Source organism: Sander lucioperca, chromosome 15, assembly GCF_008315115.2.
Source record: "Sander lucioperca isolate FBNREF2018 chromosome 15, SLUC_FBN_1.2, whole genome shotgun sequence".
Lineage (NCBI taxonomy): Eukaryota > Metazoa > Chordata > Actinopteri > Perciformes > Percidae > Sander > Sander lucioperca.
The window spans coordinates 21,207,644-21,235,138 of NC_050187.1; the positions used below are offsets into that span (position 1 = coordinate 21,207,644).

The 27,495-nt window shown below is 39.7% G+C and overlaps 2 protein-coding genes across 6 annotated transcripts in view; one reads left to right on the forward strand and one right to left on the reverse strand.

The window, feature by feature from the left end:
- The window catches only part of zcchc24 (zinc finger, CCHC domain containing 24), a 35,054-nt gene extending 25,076 nt beyond the window's left edge, over positions 1–9,978 (reverse strand). For both annotated transcript variants that reach the window (XM_031306452.2, XM_031306442.2), the window contains exons 1-2: positions 9,467–9,978; positions 6,001–6,201 (exon numbers count right to left, since the gene is read on the reverse strand). In XM_031306452.2, the coding sequence (XP_031162312.1) occupies positions 6,001–6,201; positions 9,467–9,706 (441 nt within the window). In that variant the 5' untranslated portion in view covers positions 9,707–9,978. The remainder of the gene's footprint in view (positions 1–6,000; positions 6,202–9,466) is intronic.
- A 1,383-nt stretch (positions 9,979–11,361) lies between these two features.
- On the forward strand, positions 11,362–27,442 carry anxa11a (annexin A11a). 4 transcript variants are annotated; one of them, XM_031306484.2, is made up of 15 exons: positions 11,362–11,621; positions 14,340–14,588; positions 15,971–16,053; positions 16,700–17,095; positions 17,293–17,380; positions 17,924–18,018; positions 18,335–18,448; positions 19,139–19,229; positions 21,279–21,358; positions 21,451–21,507; positions 24,358–24,451; positions 24,657–24,752; positions 26,039–26,097; positions 26,481–26,603; positions 26,729–27,442. In XM_031306484.2, the coding sequence occupies exons 2-15, from the start codon at positions 14,342–14,344 to the stop codon at positions 26,786–26,788; spliced, it is 1,683 nt and encodes a 560-aa protein (XP_031162344.1). In that variant the 5' UTR covers positions 11,362–11,621; positions 14,340–14,341; the 3' UTR covers positions 26,789–27,442. The 4 variants fall into 4 exon arrangements, with proteins under 4 accessions (XP_031162344.1, XP_035847885.1, XP_031162335.1 ...); XM_031306475.2 differs by having other exon boundaries at positions 11,463–11,621; positions 14,321–14,588; XM_031306492.2 differs by having other exon boundaries at positions 11,464–11,621; positions 14,321–14,588; positions 16,847–17,095.
- The last annotated feature ends 53 nt before the right edge of the window (positions 27,443–27,495 follow it).

Here is a 27,495-nt window from a genome sequence, read left to right on the forward strand (position 1 = left end):
CAAATTGAAGTGAAGTGGTTGCACAATTATCCCAGCATGACTGCCAACCAAATTCGGAAATGGATCACTGCTTCTTCGAAGGCAAACACTGAAAGATTTAAAACCAACTATGTTTTTTTCAAAATAACAACCACTGGTGTTTGTTATGGTAGACAAAGTGGGCTGCAGTAATGACGAGTCATTAAGTTTATCACCACGACCAAAGGAAAAGCACACATTTTGTCAAGTCACACATTACTCAAAGTGAGATTTGCCTCTGGTGTGAAGAGGCCCTCACTTCACAGCTCGCGTCAGGTCTCTGTGTTGACAACTGTTATGGGAGATTATGGTGACCATTTGTCACAAAAGACAGACTGCTGCTGAAATTACCAACACATGAGGTGTGAGGTCCATCACGGTTATTGGCATATGGTCACAGATACACATCAGATGCATGCAGGAGGAGATACAGGCAGGTGCTTTCCGACCGGATAGTACTTGTACTTTTTAGAGGAAAAGTACACTTCTAAGTAGTTCTAAGAACTACTCTCCCCCAAAATCTTTTTTTCCGTTTGCATTCCCACTGGCCAAGTGGCCATAGGGACTGGTAGGAGGGGTAAGGGAGCGACGCAAGCACGGCAACGGTCTTTATAGCATCGTCACTAGACCTTAGCGCCACATACAACAACAAAGCAGCATGGAGGAGGCCGTACACCTCCGCATCAGTCCACTTTTCCGAGTTCCGTCCATTCTCGCAGTAATTCTGGCTGGCTGCCAGCTGCCGGCATAACTTTCGTATATTTACAGTTTGAATTTCGTCACGTCACTTATAGAACATCTACCCCAAGGTCTTATAAAGCTAACTATGGTGTCCAATTTCAATTTAATGCTTTTTTGTGAACATTAGGGGTTTCGTTTCAGAGGTCTAAGAGGAGGCTAGCAAGCTCTCATTGATAGAGCTCTATCAATGAGACAGACATGAGGCGTTTATTTCCCCGATCGTTTGTTTAAATAACTCAACACACATATCCATTATAAGATTAACTGGAACCTGCAGTAAGAGATTGCGGGCGTAACAAGCTCGCTGACCGCGCTCTCACTCACACACAGCGGCCATTTAGCAGGAAGAGAGGAGCTGCAGGCCCTGGAGCTCTGTCAGGGCAGCGGCGCTTGGTAGTCCATTAACGCAAAAAAACGGTGACTTTGCGCGGGTATGGAGTGCCGTGGGCTGCCAGCCGTGACGGAGCTCCATATACCTCCCAGCAGGCCGGGGTATGTGAAGGAAGGCGGGCCGGGCGGCGAGGCAGCAACACAGGCAGCACTGGCCGCTGAACTCCCGACACACAGTCGGACAAAATTTGCAATTATCCATCAATTTTCGTAAAACGGCCCATATTTGACCTCTACATATTTGATTTCTCGCCTAAAATGTTGTCAGAAGTGAATTTAATGATGAATAAGATGGTGAAAATTGTTAAAAATGTCCCGTTGTTGGTTGTTGCTCCGTCTGCAAGTTCCGAGTTAGCAGTGGGCGTGACTTATAAGTTCGACCAATTAAATACACCTAGGAAAAGGGAAAAGGGAAAAGACCCTGCTCTGATGTAGGATCTAAAAAAGTACGCTACTGAGGCCAGAGGAACTTAAAAATCCCCAAATTTTTCCTGTCGGAAAACACGACGAAAAAAGTGTTCTAGGAATGTTTAGTTCTAAGAACTGCAAAAATCCCTCCGGTCGGAAAGCCCCTATTGACTGACAGGGACTGGGATGAGAGGAGATGTCAGCACTTTTACAAAGTGAGTTCCTTTTGAAGTTCATCTAATGCAATAAGAAGAGTACAGTAACTTGAATGATTTAGTTACATTTCAGCATATATGTCTCATGTGGGACACATTTTGGTCCGTGTCTACTCACTGTAAACATTGTGCTTAGTCAGATATCACTACAGAAATAAGTAGAGCAGAATCCAAAAGAAGAAAAAAAAAGTTTGAAATTGATTCTATATCTACGCACATTCAACAAACACCATAACTTTATGAACAAAAGGCACATTATCCTGGTGTGATAAAGAAGGCTCTGTATGTGGATCAATGAGCTGTGTTTGTGATCAACACATTAGTTATGCTCTTTGCCCTGCTCTTCTTTACAGATGCATTCATACAGAACATTTCATGTTTAAGTGTAGTCATTGGCTTAATGTATGATAAATTACATTTTCTCACAGTGGGCCAAAAAAGACAAATCTGTACGTCATCACCAGCATTTCCATCTGTGTCTCTGCAATCTAAGCAATAAGAAATGTGCAGACGCAGCAGACCCATTTAAGGTAATTGCAACAGTGGACTATATAGCAAAGGTTCAACATTTTGGGAATGATAACGTATACCTGCGCTGTGCTTTGCCTCTGCCTGCACTATACTCTGTGACCTAGCTCATGGTTTTACCTCTGATCGTGTGTAGGCGGCTTTATTTGATAATTTGATTTAGTTGATAAATAGGCTTTAAGTTTTCAGAACTGTGTGCATTGTTCCATTTTTATGGTGTATTCAATGGAGATAAAACTGTAATAGACAACAGATTTCTTCTGGGAAATGTCACGCCAGACACCCAGTTTGTAATGCTGCAAATATAACAATATTGCAATACTCAGTCGGTTATTATAGGTTTAATCACCACTGTGTTGTGCATCCTTCAGTGATAGACTTAAAAGACATGACATGAAAATCTTCGAGATTACAACTTTTAACTTTGATAATTGCACATTCAGAAATTTAAATATTTTATTATAGAGAAATGCTTCTAACAGAAATAGGCAAAAGGGTGAAAGAAGAAGTAGTGATGGATGACATGTCAGTTATTTTTGGCTTTTAAGCTTTTATAAGAATAAGTATTCTACCAGTTTCGAAATATCTGAAATTCCTGATAAGAGTAAAAAAACATGCTCAGGAAACTATAATTCTGAAGGACTGAATCAGGGGAATGCATTGCGACCTGGAATGGGGCATAGTAACTCTCAGAGACACATAAAACACGCACACCAGCAGCAGCCACCCCCTCATACCCACAAACCTGCATTCTGGCAAAGACATTTTCCATGAGTTAATCTTTCTACAGGGAGACATAGCAAGAATATGTCATTCAATGCATCATTTTGATCACTCAAATCAGAGGTGGGGCCAACTGTTGAGAGGATTAGTTCACTGAACAGAACCAAATCATGAGTGCAAGTGGAAGACATCTTGGAAGGGGGCCAAAGTGTGGCAGTGAGGGGCATTCTGCTCATAACTGGGGGAGCGACCTCATTTTCAGAATAAAAGCAAGTTTACATAACACCTCTCTCCCCATGACAGGGAACACTGGGCAGCTGCTGCCAGGCCTGTGGCTTTCAGTCAACTACCAAGAGTTCCCTGAAAAAATATTCTCTCAGCAGCCACAAGCCTCCTCTTTGTGTTTCCAATATTAACATGTTGAAACTAAAAAAGGTCTTAAATTGCAAGTAATGCATAAACACTTTGGTAACCTCAACTATTTAATTGCCTGACTCTTATTCTTCTCAGAACCAAGCAATGGAAGGGATCAGGAAACCCTCAACCACAGTGACTAAGGTAATGGATCCAGCACTGTCTAAATCCTTGACTCTCCTTCAGCTGCAAAAAAAAGTCAGCTTTGCCAGAGCTAAGGTGATTATAAAGCATATGATTCAAAATTTTGATAATAAAAAATAACCTGACTCACCCAACAGTAATTATACAATTAACACATTTGAAGCTCATCAAATACGTTTTGTGGACAAAAAGCAGAATATCCCCAGCCGTATTCTTTAAATAACATAAAAAATACAAATGTAAATAAATATAATATTATTGAATTTTAACTTATGAAAGTTACCCTTACCTAAACTCAACAATAAAAGTCACAGCACAAAACAACACTATAAAACATGTTGAGGTGAAGTAGAAGAGGAAGACTGTACATGTCATTAGAATGTGATTCTCCATGTTGGATCAGGAAGACACACTTAGCAGCATTCTGTGAAGCAGGAACATCTGTTTTCATTGGCAAAGAACCTCTGGACAGTACAAACTATTAGCAGGGACACACTCATTCTCAAATGCATTCCATTGCAGGCAAAATTCCAGTACTCCATTGACACACAATTGATCACTGCACCTTGTGAAACAGAGTAATGTAGGACAAGAAAATATTGTTTGGAAAGTGACGCAAGTCTTGGCTAATAGGTAAGTTGAACACTCTCGCAAAATGTGTGTCACATCTGCTATTTGGGTCTTCAGCTGGTTAAGTAAGAAAAGGCACGTAATGACATGTGACTGGGCAATAGTGTAACTGATGTAGCACATATGGAAGGTAAATTTATGGAGAAAAAAAAAGCCCAGGAGAGACCTAAATAACTGAGATGGTGTTGAACTGTGTAGGTGCGGAGGCCATTTGGAGATTTTGCCGCTTTTTGAGTTACTGTTGGCAGTTTAACGAACAGCTGAAAAATAAACCAAAAGACGTCTCAGTGTGATTTTGAGGTCCATCCCTGAATGCTAACATCTATATTGTATGATTGATTTCACAGCCTCTACTGTGAACAGGGTATTCTGTTTTATAAAGTAACATTTTGACCTTTTCATTTTAGAATGGTCCAGTCAAGATGATTACTGATTACATTATACTGATTACTATTATTATCATTATTATTACGAAATGAACACCTGCTCCAATGTTGAGTTTCAGTATCATTTGATCAATGCTCGCATCAACAACTACAGCATTACATAAAGGAATACAAAGTTACATTTTGCATGATATACCACGACCCAAAATTCCCATTGGACTTGTCAATAGATGATCTAATTCCCTCACATTGCAGCTTGGACCTGTCCAGGAGATATTTCATCAGTACACAGGTCATTTACAGACCTCCCGAGACCAGTCATCATATGTTATAAAGCGAGTCAAAGCATTTTAATCTCACATCTGCTCCTCATTACCATTACCATTCCATGCAAAATAAACTCAGGGTTGGGCTTAGGATATTGCACATCACCCAAGGAAAGGGAGAGAAGAAATAGAGGAGAGGCAAAAGAAATAGTGAGAGAGAAGGGAGATCATTCGGCACCTCGAGTCCAACAAAAAAACAACTGGGTAAAAGTTCCACAATTTCCGAGGAAAAGTGACATTGTGTTCCTCCTATGAAATCAGATCACTTCCAGGCTGCAGTCCCAGCCATGGAGTTTGCCTCTTACAAGGCGTTATACAACACAACAATGACAGATCCACCATAGCACAGTCCATTCCTTCCTCAACAACTCCTGCAAACTCCACAAAATATCACCTCACTTATGCTAAGTAGTTACTCTGCATGAACACAATATCTGTAACTCATAAGGACAAGTTGTTCTCTCATTTACATGTAGATGTTTACACACCTATATCAACCATCAAGTCAGGCTCCCAACCAGGGCCTTATTCTTAAAATAGACATTTCTGCTAAATTGGCAGGGATCGTTTAAAACCTAAAATTCTTCCGGTGCTTTCCATGATGAGTTTAGATTTCAGGAGATGGCAGCTTAAATACAAAATATTTAACTACATATCAAAAAAGACATGTATGTGTATTTGTTGATGCTTTTTTTTATTCTTGAAAACATGCTAACGCAGCTAACATGACAATCCAAGGCAAAAACAGACAGTTTCCCCTTTGACCCTTGAAGTAGCCTAACAAGTTTATTTATCATGGTTATAATGGTTTCTAGTAGTGTAATGCTGTGGCAGTTAAGATGCACACAAGCACACATATACACACACTCATACACATGACTACAGAAGACAGAGGCCAGCCTGTTTAACAAGTAGGTCAGACCAGAGCCAAAGAGGAAGAGAGAGAGCAAGAGAGAGCAAGAGAGAGCAAGAGAGAGCGACAGAGAGACGGGCATTGGCAGGAGCAAGCACAGCTTTTAGTACCATCATTGGCTTGGATCAAAATAAGGCACTAAAATATGTGTGTATGAGCCTCACCTGAGGGCAGTCCTTGATGTAATGGCCCTTGTTGAAGCACAGGTGGCATAAGTAGTTGGGTGGGGGTCTTTTGTTTGGTTTTCTTGGCTCTGAAGAAAGGGAAAGGTCTGAGAAATGGTCCGTCAGGGTGTTGAGTCCATCCACGATGTTGTTAAGGGAGCCATAGGGTGACACGTTCTTATACACGTTGTTGTTTAAGGCCTACAAAATAAGAATAATATCAGAAAAGGTTTGTCATATATAACATATTGTAAATAAAATAAACAACCATGTTGGGGTGCCTTTACACTCAATTCACATACAGTCACCAACTTTTAGTTTCATAACATGCGACTTGTTGACCTGTACAGTATGCTGGAAAACGTTACCACATACAAGATAGTATCAAGATAAAATATTGCATTTCTGGTTTTTGAGTGTTCAAAATGCTGAGATTAATCACCAACTTCCTTTGAGTGCTTTCTGTCCTAATTTCTGTTGTGCCAAAAAATGAAGATAAAAAAATCCCTCCAACATAATTTCTCTCATTAAATTCAGAACATCTGGCGAGAGGCCTAGCTGTGCTCATGATCTGGAAAAATACTGAGCATGTCCACAGAGAAAGACAGGACTTTACAGAGGATGACTCACTGTAAACAAGATGGGAGGCATGTTCCCTCGCCAGCCTGTGGAACATCAGCAATGTCACCATGCACTGTTAGTGGTAAACTAGCCATGGTCAGTGTTTGCAGTCTGCTCGGAGCCACAGATTGCAGTTTTGCATGCCACAGGGCCCGGTGAATTCATAGAAGATGCCCTCTGAATAGTAATAACAGGGAAAGCATTGCCTGCAGTTCCTTATTTCCCTTCTCATTCGTGTGTTCCTGAGTTCAAATACGATCCAGAAACGACTGACAGGAATTGAACTCTGGGTAAAATGATGTTGATTTTAGCACAGACATTTCCATTTTCAGATGGTCAGGTTATTAACCCCTGTGGACAAGTTGCTAAACAAACGGTCTAACTTGTCATCTGCCTTGACATTTGATAGTTTAACTGCAACAATGGAAAATATTTGAGACACCACCCACAAGTAAAAACATCAGTGAGTGCATGGAATCCACAGATAAACTCTTCCTCCTCCACTGACGGTCATGTCTCTTTTTGGGGGACAGATTTGTGTCTGGGAAATGATTTTACTGTTGATGTTTAGTGTTGCACAGCACAGAAACCTTCGACTTGGCAACCTGGCCAGGGCTGAAAGCCAAATCTTTATCTGCGGGCTGTGAGATTGTCTTGCTAACCAGCTCCAGCTTTAAGACTCATGTTCATTTACTGCATGTAGTCGTCGTAAATCAAGCATTACGGCTCTGTAGTTTCTCAAGTTTTCCATCTGTCATTATTTTTTGCTGTGTTGCGTATATTACCTCTCCTTGAGGAAATGTGCATGTTTATAAAATCACTGAAATTAAGTCTTGGTTGTTAAATTATTTTAACAAATATAAAACAGTAAACTTTGCTCAGTTTATGTTCCTCACATTTTTTCAGTTTGGCCTGAAACCTTCTACTGTCAGCCCAAAGGAAACTGATTTCACACACATCTGCTAATGGTGGGGAGAGAGTTTGTTTATTTTGTGTGTCTGTCTGTGTATGTGAGTGAGTAAAGTGAGTGAGTGAGTGAGTGAGTGAGTGAGTGAGTGAGTGAGTGAGGAAGGGAGTGGGAGTGAGGGAGGGAGTGAGTGAGAGACTCAGCAGGAGGTTGTGTGTTTATGTGTGTGGCGATGGATGTGTATGTATGCGTTGGGCACACAATGAGAACACAACTGGTATCATGGGTAGAATAAATTCCACAGGAAATTACTATAGGGTTAGATTAGTCCAGAATGGCTATACATGTTCAAATTCTAGACTAGAACTAGGTTACAATGGAAGAAAAAGTGACAAAAATAAAATTACATATAAAATAATTATCACTGTTTCACTTTATTTGGACTTTTGTGTAATCCTCCACTGCGAAAACAACCACATTTTGCATTACTCATCTCATCATCAAATCTCTGCAGCGGTTTATTTTACTTGGCTTACTCGGTATAGTAAGTTGCAAAATGCCCCCCACCCCTTAAACTGTTTCCAGACTGTTTGTGTTCCCTCAGTTTGAAACCCTTTATACTCATGCGGATTGAATGGCATTACACAATTGCGTGTAATGTATATTGTGCACACCCAATTTTCAGAGGACTGTTTCATGTTAAATTACTTCAAAGGGCCTCTATGGTTACCACCATAATAATGGACACTGGCTCTAGATGGTGAATACACCATCCATCCACTACTTCTGTTTCCTAGAGTTTCCAACACATAGCGTCATATTAACATAGATCTAAGAAACTAAACTGCAGTGTAATCAACACTCTGGGAAGCTTGCTGTATATATGTTATTTTTCTGTGTGTGCTGTATGTATAGTATGTGTGGGTGGGTGTGGTGGCGGCCTCCTTTTTGCATAGTATGGCCTGCAGTATCAGGTTTGCACCCTGCACACATTATTTATTAGCATGTTTGTTCCTAAAATTACACTGAGCTACAAAAATAGACTATATGCACACAAGGATTGATTTTGTTTGCACAACCAGTCTATTTGAAGAAGTCAGATACAGCAGACCTCAGCAGGAGGCTGCAGTGGCCCGCTCTTTCCAGACAGAGGCGTGCAGGGGAATCTATTTTCATCTTTCCCTCTTTACCTTTCTGATCTAAGACATGTCTGATTAAAACACATTTTGGCTCAACAGTTTCTCCTTTAATTGTAACCATAACTCATCAGCATGCTGAAAACAGACCTCTTTATCACACATTATTTAATGACATTATAGGGAAAGGGAATTTTACTAAGACACTTTGTTGATTGATATTTAACTATAGCATAATATCTAATAAGATCGTACTTGCTTATTTAAGATTTAAGAAGCTTAAACCCAAATTAAATTTTTCAAACAATACCATATTATTCCTGCAATTAGGATATAACTGAGGTATTCAGAGTAGGCACTGTCTGTGTCACTACTGAATATTAGTGTACTGATTACCGCCTGTGGAATTATAGAAATACAGTATTTCCTTTATTTTTAGTGATATTTAATTTCACTAGCTTATAGCTACTTCTTGTGTTATATCAAGTATAAAAACTTGGCCTAATAAATGTTCTGATATATTGTTTATAACGAGTGTTGTTCAACAATATTCAAAATAGCCTACCCTTAAATTGTTGATTTAAAGACTAATTGAAGTTAATGTCATATTAGAAATAGCCTATGATAGCGGTTATGTATCCTACCAGAATAGCCTATGCTGTACATGCTAAAACATTTGCTGAACAGACGTGCAACATCCAAATCGGTTTCTTACTATAGGCCAGCAGCCTAACTCAACCGCAATCTTACAATCTGAAATAGGCTACTCTAGATATCTGGCTATATGCATGCAATCTTTCACCTCATTCCGCTGCAGCTGAAAAAAGTTGTTGAGATAGTTTGAGTTCAGGGAAGAGCTCAAATCCGCTGCTGCGGGAGTCTTGCTGAAACTGTGATCCGGGTGGGAAGAGTTGGGTTCGGGTCTGAATGCGTCAAAAGCGCTGGTCTGGTGGGGGTCTTGTAAGGAGAGATAGACCCAGTTCAGAAGCTGTGCAGGCTGGTACACGGAGGCACTCGTGTCTATGGCAGACAACAAGCTCATCTTTCAATTCAAATGGCTCAACTGGATTTTCCACCGCTGAATCTTGGACTGGTCTTAACTCTTTTGCCGTCTTGTTTTTCGTTCCAGTTTCCCGGCAGATGGCAAGTGCTCCTTTTTTCTTCCCGTAAAGGGCCCTGTCCTCCTCACGCCGGGAGCCTCGTCCCAGTTAGATGTTACTCAAAAGTCATTGCGCTAACATGTCAGTATAAAAAGTGTTCCCCTGCTCCCCATGGACCGCTATCTGCCTTTATTGCAGCGGGGCAGAGAGAGGCTCTTTGAATATGTAATGAGGACGGCTGTACGTCACCGAGGACGCAGGCCAATCAGCGCCTGATTTATATGAATATTCATTGCTGGCCCACTGGATGAGACAAATGGTTCATCTGCCTATTCTAGCTCTTTAACCCAGCTCAGCTTTACCAAAAGGTTAGCTTACATATTCTGCTACATCAATTAATAAAATAAAACAATTTAAATGACTATCTCTGAGCCATATGGTGACATGTAGGCCTATTACTTAGCCTACTTACTTGTACTGTAGCCAATCATTAATAACATTTGTTTGTCTATAGGTATTGAAATTGAGTGTGTGTGTGTGTGTGTGTGTGTGTGTGTGTGTGTGTGTGTGTGTGTGGGGTTGGTGTGGTGATAGGTGTTTTGTTTATTCAGGGTCAGAGGTGAGCAGTTGCACCTAAATGACTAATATTTGGAGTGTGACCTATGTTAATTATTACCCTAACCCCGAGGGCTAACATTAAGTCAACCGTGTTTCACTTGTAGCTAGTTAAGTTCCAAACTCTGTCAATAATTCCGTCTGAAAAAATATTTCTATATTGTGTCCAACAACAGAAACGCTGGATCATTGGTGAATAAGCACCATTAAAAAAGACCGATCAATCAAATTAGTTAAACGATCATCAAAATCAGCACCTAAAAACCAGCCCCGATCCATGGCTCTCAGGCCTTTCCAGCATGTCCCAGCCTCCAAGCCAACCTGAAAGTGGCAGGCAGGCCAGTATGGTGTGGAAAAAACTGTTAAAAGAGCTCCATCTTGTGGCAAATGTCCTTACACACACACACACACACACACACACACACACACACACACACACACACAAAGTACAGAGTACAGGTGTGGTATATAATAATAATAATTATTATATACCACACCTATAATAATAATAATAATAAATGTATAATGGTATGTAGCTTTCTTCTTAAGGTAGGATCAGTGACGTGGAGGTATAGGTAAAACTTTCACTTCCTTGTTGTTGATTATTATCACATAACCACATAAATAATAACTAGGCTATAGTCACAGGCCTACAGTACTGTACACACATCTTTATTCTAGTTAAAAAATAAATACATTATTATTATTGCTTTTTGTAACATCATTTTTCCCTTGTTTGTGTATGATCCCTGTGTTGTTTTGTTTTTATCTGCTGGTTATTTTTTGTAAAGCACTTGAGAAGAAAGCTATATGAAATAAGTTTATTATTAGTATTATTAATTTAATGTACAGACCCGGTTGTAATTTATATTTCTGTAACGTTGATTATCACATTAATAATTGTTAAATGTGTGTCAGTAAACACAAAAGTGATAGGCGGTTTAACTTAGTTTTATATTTAGGTAGCACACCTAAAACAGCTCTATTGTGGCATATTTATGTGACGTCGGTCTTCCACATTTTCCATTATGTCGTAAATGTTCACGTATGTAGCTAGCTATGTCTAGGGGTGAACACATATTTGCTGTTGTCACATCACGGCTCTGTGACGGGCAGATATATGGGTGGGTTCTTTAAATGGAAAGTATGACAGAGTCCCACCCCATTCCAGTTTAGCTTAGTCAAATCTGCTGCTGGTCAAAGAATCACGTCCATCCAGGAAGAGACTACAAGCAGACTAAAGTAAGTGCTAAAATCGAACAACTACTAGGTCGAGTTAGAGTAATGTATGATGCATTAGCTCACGTTATAAGTTATATTTGGATAAGTAGCAACTATATTTGGAGTCGTTTTCTGGTCCAACGTTGCTCTGCTGTTCTCGACGCTGTCGTTAGCCTGTCAACGTTATTGCACACATAGGCTACTTATTAACTTAACAGTGCCTTTAGCTCAACCATTTAAAATGCTCTGCTTAGATTGTAGCTTCAAAATGCTGCTGGATTTCTGCCTATTTTTGGTCAGCAAGCTTAGCTAGATAGCGTTAGGGAGGTATTAACTAGCTTGTTTTAACAGATCTACAGGCCTAAAGCAACGTTGTATTGGCTAGCGTACAGTTCAAAACGGTAACTTTTGTTTGTGTTAGTATATGTATTTTCAATGGCCTAACGCAATCTGTTTTGCATGTTAACTATTAGTGCAGTGTTTGTTCTCCCTAACGTTAGCCATGATAAAGTCAATAGTATGTTTTGTGCTTCGCCGAACCATCAAACTTCACCAGTTTTAAAGTGAGGGAACTGACACGCCCAGCGTCACAACAAAATTCAACTAAATCAAGCCATTTATGTATGTTAAGATTAGCTAGCTAATAGTAACCGTCACTGCATTGTTACACCGTAAGCAGTTGTAATTACCTCATATTGGTGACTTTAAACCTGAAACGATAAATGTCTTTACTCGGACCCCAACTCCCTAAACAAATATGACTGTGTGCATTGGTGTTAGGATTTGCAGTGGTTAACAGTTACTGTGCTTCTCGTCAGTTCACATTTGTCTCACAGTTTGAATTGTGAAAGCAGAAAGGTGTGATCTGTTTGAACCTGAAGCACCCTAAAGTAGACAAACCACATTTGTTCCGACCAAATGTGTGTTTAACTGTTGATAAAGTATTTCACAAGAGCACTTAGAATCAGCATCAGTTAAAGTGTTTTGACATCAGAAGGCAGGGCATGAGTATGACGTGTATAAGAGGTTAAAAGTATTTATGTAACAGTTAGATCCGAAGTCATTGTGACTGGATAGCTTTTACCTAGAACAATCTGAATGTATGTTATAGAATAAATGCTGTACTGAATTTAAATGCTTCTATCCTTTGCGGTTTACCTCTGTATTTTATAGGGTTGCTTCCCTGCTCCTTGTGCTCATTCAAACACAGCAACATCTTTTTTTTTGTGTCCATAAAATGCAAAGCAGAGAAGACTGTTCCATTTAAGTCCTCTGAAGTCAGCATTACCATGGAACAAGTAGGCATATTGGAACACAGGCTTGTCATACCATGCTTAACCAAAAACAACAACACCCCACTACTTAGCTAAAAATATTTGTGATCCAACAGCCCTGGAATAAGGAGTTTGCAATTTATTATATTGCATTGACAGTGACATTTAGCCTACATTGTTATATTAAAAAGCAAAGACCGGTGAATATATATAGGGACATTTAAAAAGCACTACACTGAGTCGAGGAACCTACCTACTAGGGGTGCAAGATATATCGACTCAATATCGTTATCGCAATATTATATCAAAAGTGTCGCAATAAGTATGCAATATTTTGTTTATTTTGTGGAGCGCTGCGTCCCGTCTGTGGCTGTGTGGCTCAGTTGTGTTTGATTTAGAGCCCGGTTGAAACGCTTTAATTATCATGTTTTATTGGCCAGTTACCATGCCACTTGTACATGTTAGTGCACGTCAACGCACAGGGCCACTACGTGACAAACCCTATGGAGCGTACCACATGTGTGCATATTTCAACAGTGTGACAGTGTAAGTTAAGAAATAGAGACAACAAAACGGAACGAATCAGAGAAGCGAAAGAAAAGTTGTGTCCTGTTCTCTTTATTTATATATTTTATACTGTACAACCAGTAAAACATGTCCTGTTCTATAGACATGGTCGCTATTTATTTATTCATGTTGTACCAGTCCAATACGACCGTCAGTTGAAATAAACCTTGTTTGTTATGAATCTATTTTGATGCGTTTTCCCGTAACTTTAGTAATTTTACATATGTTTAAAAATATCGAAATTAATATCGATATCGCAATATTCATAATCGATAGCGCAATATCACATTTTGTCAATATCGTGCAACCCTACTACCTACCTAGCAGACTAGTATGTCCAGTATAACAACAAACTATACACTTACATTTATCAAAGCAGACATAGTCTAGAAGTGAACCAGTTCGGAGAAATCCAGATTATTCATGTCATTGTCAGGGAATAATTGTGTCCTGAGGATGGGGAGGGGCAGGATTAGAGCTGGGTGTGTTTTCAACTCTCTTGTATGTCAAGGTCAATATGTTTTACAGTCTATAGGTGCCATTAACAGCATAGTGTTCTTTCTATTTTTAAGATTATTTCTTTGGGCTTTTCCGCCTTTAATTTGACAGGACAGCTAGGCGAGAAAGGAGAGAGAGAGGGGGGAAGACATGCAGGAAATCGTCACAGGTCGGATTCGAACCTTGGACCTCTGCGTCGAGGCATACACCTCTCAGTATATGTGCACCTGCTCTACCCACTGATCTAACCCGTCCACGTGTTCTTTCTTTTTATTGTCCTTTACCAACAGATAAAATGCATTTTTGTCTAGGTGGCTGCACAAGATGATTCTTACTTTTTTTTTAATAGGTCATGTTTGGCAGCACTTTGATTTTTGACAGTTCTGTTTTATGTTTAAAGCCATGAGCTACCCTGGATACCCCCCTCAGGCAGGTGGATACCCACAACAGCCTGGGGCTTTTCCTCAACAACCTGGTGCCTACCCCCCTCAGCCTGGAGCATACCCTCCCCAAGCTGGAGGCTACCCGCAGCAGCCAGGCGGTTACCCTCCTCAACCAGGTGGCTATCCTCCACAGGCTGGAGGCTATCCACCTCAGGCTGGAGGCTATCCACCACAGGCTGGAGGCTATCCACAGGCACCGCCACAAGGTAAGCCATCGTGCCACACTGTTAAAGGAATAGTTTGACATTTGTGAAATATATTATCAAAAAATGCCTACTTTCTCATCTACAGCCATGCGAAAAAATTAGGACACCCATGCTAAAGTTGACTAAAAAGAGGAATAAAAAAAATCATCTTTAATTGATCTTAATGCCTTAATTAAAAAAATGAGGAAAAATCCAATATTTAAGGACACCAATTTTCTTTGTGAATGAATAGTGTATCGTAAAAAAAAAAATGTTTTTCCTTAAAATACAGGGGGCATAAGTAAGTACACCCCTATGTTAAATTCCCATAGAGCAAGGCAGATTTTTATTTTTAAAGGCCAGTTATTTCATGGATCCAGGATACTATGCATCCTGATAAAGTTCCCTTGGCCTTTGGAATTAAAATAGCCCCACATCATCACATACCCTTCACCATACCTAGAGATTGTCATGGGGTACTTTCCATAAAATCATCTCTCAATGCAAATCAAACCAGCTATTAGGCTAACTGAAATAAATCATTTATGGTTTTATTTCACATAAAACACATATATTGCACATAAAGAGCAACACAATCATCACATTATGGTGACTTAAAAAATAAGTGAAACAGAGTGCATTCACACAGCTCTTGCGCTTCAGAGCCCCTAAACCGGAGACATTTGAAAACACTTCTGACCCGTTTTGGTTTGAAATCTACTGGATTGTGTTTTGGTCTCAACAGCCGCAAAAGGAGACCTTTGGCAACACCAACAATGACACCAACGTTTCGCCGCCTGATCGGGTCTTATTGGTCATGAAGTCTCACTTTTGAGACTAAGCTACTAACGTTACAATGGCAACTACCACCAACGGGCGGAGTATACATGCTGCCTCCTGTATATGCCCAGTATACGAGAATGTTGATGAGATGTGCGGTTTGGGCGTGGTAGATTAAACAGAGGTTAGTTCTTCTACTGGAACTAAAAACACTTGTGTGCACGGAGATCGCTTTTGGCTGAAAACTTTGCTTAAAAACCAAAACGTAGCAATGCAAATGTAGCCTTAATGTGTCCTGGTGCTTCTTTCTTAGAAAGGGTGAGTCAGTTATGTTATGTGTGTAGGAAACAGGGATCATGAGACCTATAGTTAACAGAGGAATAGAATCGTTTCCCCTCAAAAACAAACAAACTTCTGCTGTTGCTAAGAGAAGCAAGTCCCACAGTCCTTTTTTCACATAGTACTCCTATTCTTTGCAACTAACTCTCTTTCAGTTACCTGTTAACTAGTTGGAAAGTGAGAAAAAGGAAGTTCCAGGAAGAAGAGTCATTCCTGTCTCAAGCTAATATTCTCAATGCATCCTCAACTTTCCTGAACAGCTTTGTCTTTGTTGTCTGCTGCAGGCAGCTGGGGAGGTGGCCCTGCTGGTGGCTATCCCTCCATTGGTCTTGACAGCTTATCCAACCCTGGATACATGGCTGGCATGGTAGGTTTAGCCTAACAAATTACCTTCACCTGCACCCAGAAAATTCTTAAAATATGTGTAATGCAACATCATCACGTTATTGCGTTGACTATTCCAGTTAGAATTAATTACACAGCCATTCATGGAATATCACATCTTTTCACTTTGTGGTAAGACTTTTCCAAACGTTTGCATCTTTAAATCCTCACCATCGCCATTTTCTCTGTCAGCTTCTTTTTCTAGGTCACTTGCATAAAAAAACAGTCACATAGTTAATTGTTATTCATGCTTCTTAAACCTATCAATCTACATAATGCAACTCTAATTATCCCCTTTACTTCAGTGAGTCCTTGTCTTGTCTATGTTATTTTCTTATTATCTGTCATCAGATATCTTAATTTCCATCTTATGGTAGCATGGCCACACTTCATTTGGATACTTGTACATCGTGTAACTGGAAAAATTCAAAATGTCAGGAACATTAACTTCAGTTAGATCCAGGATAAAAGGGCATTTACTTGGAAATGTGTTAAACATTGATTAATTCAATAAATATGATAAATAAATCTAATCCAATAAAGGTGTGACCAGCTACCTGTGCTTTGCATGAAATAATCCTTAAATGTCTGTACACATATTATGAGATGCCAATCTTTCCAAATCACAGGCCAACCAGATCTCTGCTGTCATGGGGGGGTTTAATCAAAACCCATCCATGTTCGCCCAAGCCCCTGGGGGTCACCCACCTGCCACTCAGCCTGGCGGGTATGGTTCCCCCATCCCTAACCAACAGTCATATGGCCTGTACCCACAGCCAGGAGGGAACATGCAACACCCCCAAGGCCCAGGGATGGGCTACCCTGGTCAGCCTGGTCAACCTGGTCAGCCTGGTCAGCCTGGCCAGCCAATGCCCGGGTACCCCGGAGCACCATCACCAAACCCATCCATGCCTGGTTATGGGGGAGCACCAGCACCTGTGCCAGGTTACCCACAGGCCCCTTCACCAAATCCATCCATGCCAGCCTACACCCCAGGAGCCATGCCAATTGCTCCACCTGTCAACGTAAGAAACACTAAAAAAAAATCCTTTTGACCCTATAGGTTAACAAAAAAAAAACCTTTGTGTTATGGCTCTCTGTTGTTATGTGTCAAATACACACACACACACTATACATTTACAACGTAATGTCTAAAACATAATGAGCTTTTCGTTTAAATAACACTTGTTGCACTGCGGAAATGGCTGTGTTGTTATCTCAGAGAGGATTCAGGGGAACAATCACGGACTTTCCTGGAGCTGACCCACTTAGAGATGTGGAGGTCCTGAGGAAGGCCATGAAGGGCTTTGGTGAGCACTATGGACAGAATGCTTAATAATATCCTCCAGATGCACATGATTCACTGGATGTTGTCTATTTGGGAAGTGTGTTCTAACTGTATTCATTTGGGCTGCCCTTTCTTAATTATTTAGTTAACTAATTGGTTGTAAGGATCATAGTCAACTAAGTGTTAAGTTAATTACCGGTAGTCATCTTTTTATGGTCTTTTTTTCAGGATGATGGATAAAAATGAATTTTTGATCGATGAAAAACTTACATTTTATAAATCATTGTGCACAAATTCACTTATATGTAAAGGGACAAAGATACAGCTTGACATATTTTAAAATGATATAAGCTAATTAAAGACATTCTATGACTGTTCGCTGACAGGCTTAAGATAGTTGATGACCAACTTAACTTTCTTTAGATGAAAGCTTTTGCATATATAAAGATATTTGTCATTTTCAAGTATAAATGTCACTTGTACATATGTATGAAATGTTTTGAATTGGAACATTTCTTTATCTGTAGTCTGCTTCTCATTCAACGGTGTGGGCTTGTCTGTGCAGGAACTGATGAGCAAGCCATCATCGACTTACTGGGTAGTCGCTCTAACAAGCAGCGCGTTCCTTTGCTCCGGGCCTACAAAACTTCCTATGGCAAGGTAAACGTCCTGTTTATGCTTATTGTTAAGTGTTTAATGTTAATGTGATACCTGATGCCATTTTCCATTAGATGAGTATTTACTTAAAAAAACCCACAATTTCTGAATTTAGAATATAAGTGGCTCAGTATGCATTAGCTAGCAGTGTGTAATGATGACAAGCAGACAACAGGTGCTGTGGCTGCCAGTAGAATGGAGAGGGGGTTGGAATGTCTTCAGCGCTCATTATAGCTATGCCACAGAGCTTCTAGCAGTATGTTTTTTTTCAGACCTTAATGACGGTTGTTAATTTTGCCAAGCATGTTTCCATTTTCAGGATCTGATTAAGGACCTGCACTCAGAACTGTCTGGAAACTTTAGGAGTATGGTCATGGCCACATTGAAGACCCCTTCTGAGTTTGATGCCTCTGAGATCCACAATGCCATAAAGGTAAACGCTCAGGCACAAAACCTATTGATACTTTTTTCAGTATTTACCAGCTTCATGTTAACATAGAATTAATTAAAACCCAGATTATTATGTGGTATTGCATTGTAAAAACATGCATGTTTTTCAAACTTGTTATGAAAAAGGCTCCTAGATCAAGAAGCATGTATACATGTTACATTGTTATAAAATGTAAAGAATTGCATTAATTGAATGTTTGAATAAAGGTTCCCTTAACACAAACACACAGGAAGAATTTTGCCTGCCAGAGGACTAGGTTGTCAAGTTATCACTGTGCATTGTTGGGGTGGCAGTAGCTCAGTCAGGGTTGGGAACCGGAGGGTTGGCGGTTCAAGTCCCCATACGGACCCAAGTATGGTGGTGGACTGGTAGCTGGAGAGGTGCAAGTTCACCTCCTGGGCACTGCCAAGGTGCTCTTGAGCAAGGCACCGAACCCCCAACTGCTTTGGGTGCCTTTCCATGGGCAGCTCCCTCACTCTGACATCTCTCCATTAGTGCATGTATAGGTACTGAGCATGTGTGTGTAATTCAGGCCTGTGTGTAATAATAACAACCGAGTGCAAACATTATAATTTCTCTTGCGGGATCAATAAAGTATAAATTATTATTATTATTATTATTATTATTATTATTATTATTATTATTATTATTATTGTTCTGTCTTCCTAACAGGGAGCCGGAACTGATGAAGCCTGTCTGATAGAGATCCTGTCATCTCGCTCCAACGCTGAAATCAAGGAGATAAGCCGTATTTACAAACAAGGTGAGATGCCTCAGGGCGGTTAATGGACTGCTTTCCCCTACTGTTGTGATTTCCTTTATTACAAAGTATAACAGAAGTGTTTTATTATGTTAGTAGATATGTGCAGTCTGTCTAGATTTTGGTATCACCATACAATTTGTAAATGCAGATGTTTTGGCTAGGAATGTGTTGCACATAAAGTAATTTAGTAATAGCCATTTTAGTCAATAATAGGAAATTGAAATTAAGGTTTCATAACTGCAACTACAGAAAGACATACCATTTTCTAATGAATACTTTTTGTTTATTTAATTTTCGTGTTTGTTATTATATATTTTTTATGCTTATGCAGTACTTGCCAGTAAATTGGGTTGTGGTCACCTTACCTTCAGTATGCTTGAAAAGCTGCTGGTATATCAGTCTTGGTTTCAGTGAAGAATTTCAGTGCCTCATGATTTAAATGCAGTTGCACAATGTTTGTTAATATTCAAATTATTACCATCTTTGATCTGTGGTGGAATTTCTAACTTACAAACTCATGCTATGTAAGTTGAGGCAGTAGTGCCCAGGTCTCTTTCAGGTCATTGGCCAACATAACCTCATAACCTTTCCAGGCAGAAGAGTACTTCAACTCTGTGCCTCCAAAGATGATGAGACGTAACAATTGTATGATAAGACTGCCAAGATCATGGAGGAAGTAAACACATAACACATTATGCGTGTCTGTGTTTTGTGCGCCCGCAATATCTTTGTTTTCATTGAAGATTCAGCTAAACTTAAAGCCTCCAGCGTGAGTGTAAATAAACCATAGCCAGTAAAAGAATGGACACAGCTACGCCATATATTTCTACCAAGACCAGTGAAGTCACTTTTCCGGTGATGGCTGAGCGTTACTGCGCAGCCTCCAACTGAGCTTGACGACGTAGATGTGACATGAGCAACCTGTCTGAAAGTCTTCTGGTAGCTGTGCCAAGAGAAATCTCAATCATTGCGAATCTTGCAGAGACGGAGAGCGTAGGTATATGTAGATAACATGGACACAGGCTAATTATTGCTAACTAAAATGCTAGTTAACATTAGTAATTAAACTTAAACAGCTAATGTAAGTCCAAACTGCCTGCGAGCTTCTCCTGACTATACGGTAATTTCTCTACAATGCGACAGAAAGTCGCATGGTTATGACACAATCGTTAGCCTATTTTTACAAAAACGTCTACTACAGAGCCAAAATGAATGGGAGTCAATGGGATGCTAACTGGAGGTGATGGCTTCTTAGCCTAGAATCTCCCCATTGGAGGTACGCTTTCCAGATGCACGCTTACCCCCTTGAAATAAACCTTCAGGAAGACAGGAACTTCAGAAGTTGGGATGGCACCTACACTGTACTGTGTAATCCTAAACTCTCCTCAATTGAGAGTTCGTTAAGTCCTCCTGTGTAATTCATCAAAGTCTCCTGAACCTTCTTCACATATGTGAAATGAGATGTGCTGCTCCTGAGTTTTTCCTTAACTCAGTCCACACATGTTGATTATCAGCTTTCAAAAGTCACTAATGCTTGAACCTATGTATTTTAACTAGGGATGTCCAGATCCGATCACGTGATCGGAAATCGGGCCCGATCACGTGGTTTCAGACTCGATCGGAATCGGACGTTACCTCCCGATCAGGACTCGGATATATATGTATATATATTCTCATTATTTTTTAACACATCTATAGTTATGCGGTGGCACAGAGTTAGACCCTTTTGACTCCACACAGAAACAGCAACGCGTGCGGCATGACATCACTTTGTTGCAGAGACGCTATTGGTTAAATGCCGGCAAAGTAGAACACGGAAGCAGCTTGAAGTGGAAAGTGCGAGTATGTCTGCGGTCTGGAGGTATTATAAAGTTGAATTATTATAGAAGTATCGAATCGGGACTCGGTATCGGTAGATACTCAAAATCAAATGACTCGGACTCGGACTCGAGGGCAAAAAAACCTGATCGGGACATCCCTAATTTTAATTAAACCCATGTACAATATCTCTTTTGTTTTGTTGGTACCATTGCTTTTTTGCCATTTCAGAATACAAGAAGACAATGGAAGATGCCATTAGTGGCGATACTTCCGGCCACTTCCGCAGGCTCCTGATCTCTCTCGCCCAGGTAAGATATGATACAAATGAATTACCTGTATACCTGTCTCTTAGCAACTACTATCAGATTTAACTAGGAATATGCTGTCCTGTATTTTGCAGGGTAATCGTGATGAACGAGAGCATGTTGACATCTCTCTGGCTAAACAAGATGCTCAGGTAAAATCTGCTTCATTGTCATTATTACTATGTTTTTTGATTTATCTCCAACTTGGTTATTCTTCCAGTGTTTCCCATACATAGGTTCTACTTGGGCACCCTGCCCTGGTAAATTGAGACCCGCCTAGATAGATAAAATCAGAATTAAAAATTGTTTTTCCAAACAACGGTGTGTTTTTTTTTTGTTTTTTTTTTACAGCCCCTCCTCCTCGTGAAGTTGCGTACCGCGTGCATAACAGCGTCAGCGTTGCACGTGCTCAGTAGTGGTGTGCGATACTGCAATATTTGGTATCGATCCGATACCAAGTAAATACAGGGCCAATATCGCCGATACCGATACTTTTTAATAATTAAGGAGGAGGAATTTTCATGACAAAGTGTTTTTGTGATTTTACATTTGGATTTAAAGCCAAGGACAGAATTTCCATATGCTTGTATAAATTTGTTGTGTTACCACTGTAGCTTACAGCCTGTTTACAAATTATACAGCTTGCCGTTGTTTAATTTTTGGCCTGAAACTATAGCCTCATATCGCTCCTCTTCCTCTCTGCCATTCTTCTGCTCCGTCTCTGTCCTGCTTGTGTGTGTGTGCTGCTAGCCACTGCCGGGCCTGGCAACTTGCTTGCTTGTTTGCCCGGCGCCACTATGTCACGTCACGGTACAACATCAAATCACAAGAGGGGGGGGGAGAAGGAGCAAAGTGTGACAGGACTTGACCACTTTTAAAGCAGCGGCACTTACACATACAGCCACGTCGCCTCTTTGATGAAACCGCAGCGGTGCATACTGGAGAGAAACTGAAACTAAAGTATCGATCTTATTACCCTGGTATTGATCAATACCAACGTTGGTATCGATATTCGGATCGATCCACCCACCACTATTGCTCAGTGAGGCCATCGTTACGTTAGTAGTAGCATGCTGCTGGTGGTCTTGCAATGGGATTAACTGTACTAATAAAACCGTAGAAACAACACGGCCACGCCGCTGTGAAAGCTCCCCGAGTGTCATTTATCAGTCTGGTTGTTACCCCGAGCTAGCTAACCGGCACTGACTGGAGCTAACTGCTAATCAGAGCTAATCATTGCTAACCGAGCCTTCAGTTCTCCCTGCCTATATCCATTAACTGTATTTATGGACTCGAGCCTGAATAAAACTCTGAATTTTATTAAATTGGCTGTAAAAGTTTTAAACTACAACTCAGAGTTGTTTGAATGACAGAAACCTGCTCAGATGAGATCTACTGTAAATGAGTGCAGCAGGACATGTAAAGTACAGAACAGCTTGTTCCCCAAAACACGGATTAATACACTTCAAAAAACGAACAATGATCTAACCATCAAAATGAACTTTAGATAGCCCTAGTCTTATATGGTTTAACAGGAGTTAGGAGGGAACAGTGTTGAGATTAATACTAATAACATGTAACTTTCTGTATTGATAGTACAGTATTATGGGTATTTTATCTGCTGATCTGTTAACATTTCGCAAAAAAAACCAACTGATTTAATTGACGAAGCACAACATTGCTACACTTTTTTGTCATTTCTTTGTTTAAAGTGCCCATATTATGAAAAAAATCACTTTTTCTGGGATTTGGGGTGTTATTTTGTGTCTCTGGTGCTTCCACACGCATACAAACTTAAAAAACAACAACATCCATGCTGTTTTGAGTGAGCTACGGGTTTCTGAATGTGTCCTACCTTCAGGACACTAAAAAATCTGCACGGCTTTCTACGTAACTAGCCGAAACTAGGGGGCTAACTGTTAGCATGCTAGTGACACAAAGTTGGAAGTGCACCCCCGTTTAGAAGAAGTTTCCCAGCTAATCCTGCCTTGGTGGTGATGGCGCAGTGGATATGACACATGCCTTTGGTGTGGGAAATCTGGGTTCGATTCCCACTGCGATACATCAACCAATGTGTCTCTGAGCAAGACACTTAACCCCTAGTTGCTCCAGAGGCGTGCAACCTCTGACATATATAGCAATTGTAAGTCGCTTTGGATAAAAGCGTCATGACTAAAAAAAGCTAAATGACATGTAATGTAATGTTCTAAGTTGGAGAAACAGCTAGCTAGCTCATGTAATCCTTAGCTAGCTACTGCGCATGTGCAACTGTTAAAGAAGTTGAGATGTCTCACTCTGTAGCTAAAACAGAGACCTGAACACAGGGTGAAAAGAGGATCTGCAGCAATGTGCAGTACAACAAAAATATGGTGTTTTTTGAAAATGAAACCATGTAAACCTATTCTGATAGAATCTCAAATTACAATTATGAACCTGAAAATGAGCATAATATGGCCACTTTTTAAATTTGTTGTATTTTAGCAAAATACTGAAAGCAGCAGAAATGCAGAACTGAGTAGGCTACATTTTAAAATCTGTTTATTTATCCTAAGTAATATTATCTCAATTTTCAACGTCAGGGCATATCGCATATTCCTCATATGGTGCAGCCCTAATAAATGCCCTGAAATTGTGTCAGATGCAGCATGGTGTCGCAATATTTTTTATCTGTATCATCATTTACTCTTAATTTGTTTAATATGTAAATAGCTATTTCTTTCTAAATGATCTGATAATGCTATGTAGTCATTGTTTTAACCTTCGTTTAACTAGTTTATAACTGAACCCATTATTACTGCACCCAGCCATTACGCACCCGCTGTCACATCCTGCGCCACCCACCACCACAAGTAAATTCTCAACCTGTGGGAAACACTGTCTTCTATTGTTATTTTCTTGTACTATTGATTGCAAATACCCTGAAAGAGTAGCTGTGCTTAAGGGCACATCTAATGGAGATCATATACTAAACAAAAGACATTGCATTGCTGTTCTCCTTATAGGCCCTGTATGCTGCTGGAGAAAACAAGCTGGGAACAGATGAATCCAAGTTTAATGCTATTTTGTGTGCCAGGAGCAAACCCCATCTCAGAGCAGGTATTCTTTATGGAGACATGTTCACAAGCATAATCTAACATAAGGTTCAACATTTAAACACACATTAAAGGAGAATCAGGCCACAAATGAAACCTTAGTGCCTTGTTAGCTATAGTACTGAGTGTTTGTGTGTGTTTGTGTGTGTTTGTGTGTGTTTGTGTGTGTTTGTTTGTGTGTGTGTGTGTGTGTGTGTGTGTGTGTGTAGTTTTTCTTGAGTACCAGCAGATGTGTGGCAGGGATATCGAGAAGAGCATCAGCAGGGAAATGTCCGGAGACCTTGAGAGTGGAATGTTGGCAGTGGGTAAGAATACACACACACACACACCTATTCAAGTCTAGTCTTAGATAGGTCACACCCATGTAATGAGAGAATCAGAATCTGCTCCACATAATTAGTTAATGACAAGTGTAAGGTTGTCTGCCAATACATGTTTGACATAACATTTAAACATTTTCCATGCTCATTATGTTACATATTGTATTACAGCTGTCTTAATACACTTTTGAAAAAGAACTGGTGGAAGTTGTTAAATGCATAATTTCTTTTTTCCCCCTTTTTTGCCAACATTTCTCAGGGTTATGGTACAGTAACCTGTTTTTAGATGTGATTTATTTGAATCCTTCCGATTTTTTTGCACAACCAGTCTATAAGTTTTCATTGTGAGGTGGTGTGTGGTGCAATGTTGAATGTCTGCCATCGGTTTTGATGCTGTGTTTCGTTTCTCTCTTTTGGACAGTGTTTTTGTTTCTGATTTCACCTAAACATTGTTTTCAATATATAAGTTGCTTTAAAGCTCCATTAATGAATATTTGGTCACTAGCGGGCAGAATATCCCAGAAACAAGCTGACAAACACAGCCCTGACTTAAACTTTTAGCAGACAGAGAGCAACATTATCACCCTATGGCGGTCATGTTTCCTGCCACCTGATAAATCTAATATTCACTCTCCTTTTAGCTCTGTTTTAGTCTCTACCAATTCCTGAGAAAAATATCTGGCTCTTTAGTTTCTAGATGTTTGACTTCATCCATCAGCTACTTGCAAACGTTATGCTTAACGTAATCTGCCTTTTGGTGCTGGACAGGTAGCATACATCAGAGCTTGTTGCTCTAAACAGCTGCCTGCTGCTGTCAATGGGGGGGTTGTTTTGATGAAAATGGGTAGACTCAACCAGACGGTAAATGTGCTGGGATCAAACAGGCAAAAAGCTCAGTAGAGCTGCAGATAACCCTCTAGAGGTTTGTGTTTACAAGAGACACCTCCTTCAGAGTCCACATAGTAATTTCATTGAATATGAAAATATTGATTAATGCAGCTTTAATTCTTCTTGTTGCCATCCTGTTATATTCTTTTGTGTGTATGCATAGCTTGATTTTCCATAATCACTTTTCAGATAGCACATAAGTATCGTTTCTTCATTATCCTCAACTCAACATGCAGTGATGAATATTTAGGTGTTTTTTTTTTACAGTGCATTTAAGAGACAAAGTATGTTTAAAACAATTAATACAAATCTTTAAAAAAAGAGTATGAATTAATGAGTACGCTGTGCTTGTGTTGGTGATAAGTAACTATTTTCTGTTTCAGTAAAGTGTATTAAGAACACAGCTGCCTACTTTGCTGAGAGACTTTACAAGGCCATGAAGGTGAGAAACCCTGTATTGATTGGCTAGTCATTTTCTATTAGGGGTGCACGATTCAGAAAATGTCACGATTCGATATCGATTTTTAGGCTCATGATTTGATTCAAAATCGATTTTCGATTCAAAAAAACGATTCTCGATTCAAAATAATGATTCACAGTATGTAAATGTAGTTACTTTTCCCATGTGATTGCAGTAGACCTACAATTTAAAAATAAATAAAAAAATTTGGAATTCTATGAATCGATTTTGAATCGGTAGAGCTTGAATCGCGATGTGAATATGAATTGATTGTTTTGCACACCCCTATTTTCTATACATAACTAAATTAGTGTAGCACAATATTTAATTTATGTTACTAATTGTGTGTATGTGCATGTGTTCAGGGAGCTGGGACCAAAGACACAACCCTGATCCGGATCATGGTCTCCCGTTCCGAGGTCGACATGCTGGATATCCGCCAGGAGTATGTGAAAAACTACGGAAAGTCACTGTACACACACATCTCTGTAAGTATCTTCATCATATATTGTGCTAAATACAAATTACCCTCCAGTCGCATGGATGATTTAAAAGCAACAAGTACACAAGATTTTGTGAGACACATTTGCTGATTTATTTATTTCATTGACAGGGAGACACATCTGGGGACTACAAGAAACTCCTACTGAAGTTCTGTGGGGGCAACGACTGAAAAGGAAATGGGGACTACTACAATATAGAAATGTTCTATAAATATCAGTTTTCTGCCTTTATCTATATGCACTATACACAAACCGCAAACCTGCATGCCATACTAGTACTATCAATGCAATGTTTACCTAGTTTTAAGAACCTTGTATACTGTGTATTGCTACATATTGTTTCTTTTCTATATACAGGATGCACAACAAGGTTTTATATTTTTTCACTTGTTGCTGGAAATTTGAGTTGAGTATACATGGCCATACAATAGATTTAAAAGAGATTACATTTGGGTTTTTTTTAGAGCTATATATTTTTAAGATATTTTATATCAATTTTGCCAATATGATCTGGAATATGGAATATGATCTGGAATGTGTATCAGCTAATTTTGTAATGTTCAGCAATGCTGAATGAATTATGAGACATAAAATACATAGCAGCTAAGTACCAAAGTTGTTTGTCAATTTTTGCAATTGTATAATCTCTTCTATATTTTGTTCTACACTATTTCTTTATTCATCATAGTTGTGCTGTATTTGCAGCAAATGCTTTAATTTGTGTACGTATACCTGTCGTAGCATGTAAAGCTCAGGTATCACATTTCATAAATTGTTGGTAATTTGGTCTTCATGAGTGTCAGAAAATAAATATTCAGAACGCATACTGGAAGTATTTGAGCTTCATTACATGGAATAATACATATTGAAATGATTT

Excerpts from the sequence above, each read along its gene's own strand:
- anxa11a (XM_031306475.2), top strand. The coding sequence starts at position 14,330 with ATGTTTAAAGCCATGAGCTACCCTGGATACCCCCCTCAGGCAGGTGGA. Across the intron at positions 19,230-21,278 it reads AAGCCGTATTTACAAACAAG|AATACAAGAAGACAATGGAA; the intron begins GTGAGATGCCTC and ends TTGCCATTTCAG. Across the intron at positions 24,753-26,038 it reads GAGTGGAATGTTGGCAGTGG|TAAAGTGTATTAAGAACACA; the intron begins GTAAGAATACAC and ends TTTCTGTTTCAG.